The 6,000-nt window shown below is 54.4% G+C and overlaps 1 protein-coding gene across 1 annotated transcript in view; it reads left to right on the top strand.

Moving 5' to 3' along the window:
* Ccdc13 (coiled-coil domain containing 13) overlaps positions 1–5,911 on the top strand; it is a 41,129-nt gene extending 35,218 nt beyond the window's left edge. Inside the window, exons 14-16 of the mRNA XM_021172328.2 lie at positions 2,834–2,982; positions 4,398–4,512; positions 5,145–5,911. Coding sequence (XP_021027987.1) covers positions 2,834–2,982; positions 4,398–4,512; positions 5,145–5,304 — 424 coding nt within the window. The 3' untranslated portion in view covers positions 5,305–5,911. The remainder of the gene's footprint in view (positions 1–2,833; positions 2,983–4,397; positions 4,513–5,144) is intronic.
* The last annotated feature ends 89 nt before the right edge of the window (positions 5,912–6,000 follow it).

Genomic DNA, 6,000 nt, shown 5'->3' with positions numbered 1-6,000 from the left:
ACACACACACACACACACACACACACACACACACACACACACACATATATATGCACACATGCACACCTGGATGCATAACCGTATATGTACACACACGCACAGGCACACATATGTGTGCACACACACACCATCACACTCAGTGAGTGGCAGACCTAAGAAGCTCTGGTCTCTCATTAGTGTAGGGAATTTGCTTTGCAGCTTCTCCTGAAGGCTTTGACGTCCTCCTGGTTTCTGAACTGTCATTGCTTGTGTAGAGGATCCTTTGACCCTGCTTGCCTGTCATTCGTGAGTTCACTCATGACCACCCTTGTTTGTAAACTCCTTCTCTGGATACCAGAGCCGTTCCTTCCTTTATCTTCAAGACTGTGGGGTTTTGTTTTATTTAGGACTATCATATCTGTCAGGAAGGGCAAGGCCATAACTCTTACTGAGACCCCTGGGGCATTCCTGTGTTTCCTCCAGTCAGGAGGGGAGGGTGCCTGTGCTTATCTTCTTCAGCCTGACCCTCACCTACACTTCCTGTGCTGATGCCACACGTTGCTGCTCTGCCCTGGGCACAGTGTGGGTCCTTCTGTGAGTTCTTCTCTGGGGATTGTGGTAGCAGCCAGGGACAGTCTCCATTCACAGTAGCTCCTCCTGTCCCCTGATGCCACCACCTTCCTTACATGGAGACAGCGGTCTTCATGGTATCCTCCCCATTCTTCGGTGATGCTTCTGTGACAGGAAAGCCCAGTGAAGGTCCAAGCTGTTCATCTGCTACATAAGTATAGGAGTCTAGGTGACTGTAGGGCCCAGAAAGCTGTGGACAGGCAGAACTCACACACCCTTTCCCCACATAGCCCCAGCAGGAAGCATGCGGGTCCTCACTGTAGGTTTTGGAGGCGGCTGAGTTTGGGGCGTGGGTATCAGCTCCACCCGCCATCACTACTCTGAGCACTCGCATGACTGCAGCACCTTTCTGCCACCCAGGCAACACGCTACAGGGCAGGTCCTTGGCCTTGCTATAAACCTCTACTAGCATAGATACAGACCAGAACCATCTTGCTACCACGGCAAACAGCAGCCAGACTAAGCTGTCTGCCATTTTCTGATCCTGACCCTTGCCACTCCATCCTGTTGTCTAGGACCTCAGTTCCAGCCACTGCAGACAGGGGCAGGGCATCTCACGGATGCCACCATTTAGTGAGCTTACTCTTGTCATTGTGCTATCTGCTTCCTCAGGGCCATTTTGTTTCACTGACCCTGTGCCCCACAGAGCAGACAGAGTCGATTGAGGTCTGCGGTGGCCAGCTGGTAAAGCCATCAGTAGCCACAGGAGGCTTTCTGTCCTCCTGTGTCTGAGGAGCTGGGGGCTCACTTCGTTGTTTAGCTGCCACCATGCTGGGCAGCTCAGCTTAGCTCAGCTGCACTGGCATGAGCACAGGCCCACTCTTCCATCCAGCCTTTGAGTTGGTGTGCATCTTGCTTTTGAAGATAACATGTACCTTGTGGCTGCTGACTAGTTAAACCAACAGGCTAGTGCCCAGTTTTTGGTTGGTAATTGGATTCTTTTCAAGTTTCTTGTTCTTCCAGTCCTTCATTGACCCCTAACCAACACAAAAGATAATTCATTCCCCACCATCTGCCACGGACTTTGGGCTGCAGCTTTGATCTGCACCTATTCCGGTAACCTTTTGCTCAGAGTGGATCTCAGATTCCTGGTCTTCTGAGTGTTTAGTGCCACAGAAACCCAAAGTGCCTCACGGAGCCACAGCGAGGCCCATGGGGTGGAACAGGCTGCAGTGTGAGATCATTAACCAGGCTCTCCCAGGGCCTTGAGTTTGCAGTGGGCATAGAGATGTGAGAAGCCTATGACACTCACAAAGTCCAGGGAAGTCAGGAAGTAAGGATGCATTGCAGGGTCGTCCCAGTGTGCCTGTAGAAGGCAGCGTGTGGTGTCTCTGCCTGGGAATACTTTGTACTGCATCATGGGCCCAGGACAAGATTATCCTGGATACTCACTTCTGCCCATGAAAGCAGAGGAATCTTTGTACCTGGGGCCTGAATTCATGGCTGCTGTGGGGAACTCTCAGGTCAGCGGGATTCAGAGGCAGCTTTGAGGATAGAGGGGACAGTGTGCCCTTAGAAGCAAGCCGGAGGCAGGGAAGAGGCAGCTCCTGGTGCCGCCATGCTCTGAGTGATCTTGGAAGGGGATTCTCCCCCCCCCCTCCGACACACACACACACCACCACCAGGTGATAGAATCGCAGGTCATTGTATTTCAACCTGTAGTACATGGAGCCTGCTGCTTCAGACTTATAGAGCCATGAGACATTAACTTTGTGTTGTCTTCAAGCAACTTTGTACTAATTTTGCTCACTAATATTTGTTGGTTTTGTGATAGGTGTGTTATAGCAGCAATAGGAAACAGATACACTGCCTTGCATCAGCTCAGCCTAGAAGGGGAGAGGTGACTGGGTTTGATAGGGGATAGCAAAATGAAACGCAGTCATTCAGAATGACAGGAGGCTAAGACCTGTTTAAGCCTCAAAGCTAGGCACGTGGACATATGCACGGTGTGGCAGAAAGTTCTAGAGGCAAGTGCAGAAACACCAGAGAGGTGGTTGCTCTGGGGACAGGGGTTGGGAGCAAATGGGTGGGACACCTGCCAGGTTTGCATCACAAGCCTCAGGGAACTATGTGAGTCTTAAATGCCTGTTCTGGTCTTAGTGCCATGAACATCAAGACAGGGTGACAAGCTACCACCTCCATAGTGTGTCCACCACTGCGGGGTCTGAGAACTGGATATGGAGGCACCTGCCTGCAGGGTGTGCATCTTGTGTCTAACGGCCAGGGTGGAGGAGAGCAGCAGCAAGCTGCTGGAAGCTGAGCGGAGACTGCAGGAGGAACGCCAGCGAGCTGTGCTGTTGGAACAGCACCTGGAGAAGATGCGCCTGGAGCCATCCAGGGCCTCGGTGTCCCAGAAAGCTAAGAACAAGCCAGGTATGAGCCCAGGAGGTGACATAGTCTCAGGAGCAGGTGGGCGCCTGTGCTCTTCATCAGTAAGATGAAGATGTGGGAGCTCTGTGTGTGTCTGCTGTGGAGGACTTCTTGCCCCATGTCCTACCGTGGCTCCCAAAGACTTGGGTCCCAAAGGGTATCATTTAGGAGCCTTAGCATGAAACGCCAGTGTCCCTGCTGCATGCCCTAAGCCACTATCCCATGCACCGGCTGCCAGAGCCTTTGCTGGGTCCTCAGCGAGTATAATGGAGCCCTGATCAAGGTTGGTCTTGTGCAGACTTGGTCTCCTGGGCCAGATTGTAAGTAGGACTCAGGTGGACTTTCTATGGCTGGGAGGCCCAAGTTCCTCTCTTGGGTGTCACCTGTCCTTATCTAGGTAGCTTCTGTCCTGTGGTCCAATATGCCTGAAGGGCCCATGTAGCCTCTGCCACTCACTGACCTGTTTGGGAGCACAGCTCTCCTGCTCTCTCACCTGCCCCGTGAGAGCTCACGAGACAGTCATGTTGTGAAACCACCTCCCTGAGCAGAGGTGAGAAAAGGGAGGAGGCCAAGTACACAGACCAGGGACCAGCAAGCGCAAGGACGTGGTGGGAGCACAGCCACGTTCAGAGGCTCAGGAAGGAGGCAGGAGGCTGGGGCAGCAGGGTTCAGTAGGAGATGGCTCAGGTTCCTAGTCGGTGACCCAGTCACACAGGCTCTGAGGACAAATGTGAGTCCCTCTGTCCTCACAGTGCCAGGGCCAGTGCTGTTCCCTTGTGTTACAGGTGAGGAGGCCACCTCAGAGAGGCCCGTGGTTTACTCAAGGTCACACAGCACAGATGAAGGCCAGTGCTGCTGAGGCTGGAGGTTTCCTGAGGCCGTTTTAGCTCAGGATATCAAGGACAATGCCTTGACATTGTCACCCAAGGTCACCAATGGCTTTGTTCTCTTCCTCTATGGCTTCTGAGCCTCATCACTGTAGTCACTTCCTAGTATAAAGCTGCTGGACTCAACAGAGTCAGTAGGGAGCCAGGGTGTGGGGGATCAGGAACAGTGGCAGCCTAAGCTTGGGCTCAGCTCTCAGGCCAGCCCTAAGGTCCTACTATCCACTCTTGGTACAAGCAAGTGACAGAAACAAGGGGCAGAGGTGGATGGCCATGTGAGGGCCACTGTGCACAAGCAGGCAAAGCCAGGGATAGGGCAGAGTGCAGAGGGCAGAGTGCAGAGGGCAGAGTGCAGAGGGCAGAGGGCAAAGGGCAGAGCCTGGGTTAGAGATATAGAGAGCAGCCAGGAAAGTCTTCTAAGGAGAGGCAGCCCCTGCCCCCTACCCTCTGCCCCCTGTAAGGGGGGGGGTGCGGAGAAGGGAGAGCTTGCATAGTTCTGACCTCACTACAGAGTGTGTCTGCTGCTCCTCACAGGACCTCCTGCTGCTAGCACCAAGCCTAACTCAGCTGGAAGTGCCAAGAAAGACTCATCCTCCACGCAGCTCTGCGATATGCCCATGGAGTCCCAGATACAGGAGCTGAATGCCAGGTGCTTCCTGCCCAGCCTTCTGGAAAGGGTAGAGACTCCAGGATGGAGGCTTCCTGGGCAGAGGGACCGTGTGCCTCTCCCTTGCACTCAGGACCTCTACTTGCCTGGAAGGATGCTTGTGCTAGGACTGGCCTGTGGAGGGTTCCACAGTGCCCCGATGACCCATGGTTCCAAGGGAACCTTTATCAACACCGGGCTGTGCTCTTGTGTTCTCCAGCAGTTACCTGTAAGGAGGAACTGAGGGGCCAGGTGCAGCCCAGTCAGCTGAGGGCTGTCACAGCAAGCACAGAGCCCTGGCTCTGTTCCCAGTGCTGTGTACAAGGGCGTGGTGGTGCACACCTGTAATGCCAGCACTCAGCAGTGGTGTAGCGTGGCAGTCAGTTCAAGCTCACCCTTGGCTGCAGATGGAGCTGGAGTCCAGCCTGGGAAACATACAACCCTGTCCAAAAAAAATTCATATATATAGTAGGGGGAAACAAAACAAAACTAGGAATTGGGTAGTTGAGGTTACTGGGGGCTTCTGGGTCAGTACTGTGAATAGGCTCAGATGGGTGAGAATCTTGAATCCGCACCATAGCTTCTTCTCCAGGCCCTGGGCCCAGTGCACTCAGCCCCGTCTCCCTCCGGTCCAGGCTGGCCATCCAGATGGAAGAGAACGGAATACTGAGGGATGCCCTGGGCAGTGCCCTGAGAGGGAAGGAGGAGGACTTCCGCATGTACCACCAGACCCTGGGCCAGGTGAAAGGGGTCTTCCTGCAGGCGCTACGGCAGCAGAAAGCCAACAAACAGTAGAACACAGCTGTTAGCTCAACTCCTGGAGGACCGACACTTCAGGTTCAGGCAGCGCCCACTCGGCTCCTCCCAGAAGTGGTTTGGTGTCCTAGCAGAGCTGGCAAGCTGAGGATACCTGAGCAGAGGCGGAGCCAGCCATTCCCGGCTGGTGGCTGGTGCATTTCCCTGAGCAGGTGCTGTTGTCCTTCCTTGCCCTAGGGCCTCTCCAGGGCCCTGGGATGCTACGGGCTCTCCACACATAGATGAGCCCCTCGGTGCTTCCTGATGGCGCATCCACCTGGAGCCATCTAGCCCTCCCCAGTAGCCCCTCACTCGGCCCTAGCACCCACTGGCCATCCTGCTGTGCCCAGCCTCTCTGTGTACTTACTGCACAGGGCAGAGCCCTGAGCTTGGAACAACAAGTCTACTTTCACAGTCACGACATCTCTCGTGGAGTGTGTTTGTGCCCCTGCCAGGGAAACCTGGCCCTTGGTAGATAGGTCTTACAAGTGAGGGACCAGGCTTCCAAATAGAAGTTGAGTCAATAGGTCATTCTGGTGGTCCTGAGTCCAAAGCTAGGGTTTCCAGCTGAGTGAATGCCCAGAGCTCTGGATGGCCCCAAGGCGACACAGCTCCACCCATAATTGCTCCAGAGGTATAGGTGCTAGAGTCAGAAGGCAATCCAGGCAGGGCTGGGGCATAGGGTGCACAGGTGAG

Source organism: Mus caroli, chromosome 9, assembly GCF_900094665.2.
Source record: "Mus caroli chromosome 9, CAROLI_EIJ_v1.1, whole genome shotgun sequence".
Taxonomy (NCBI): Eukaryota; Metazoa; Chordata; class Mammalia; order Rodentia; family Muridae; genus Mus; species Mus caroli.
The sequence above is the reverse complement of the archived record's forward strand: the minus strand, read 5'-3'. Positions and strand labels throughout refer to the sequence as shown.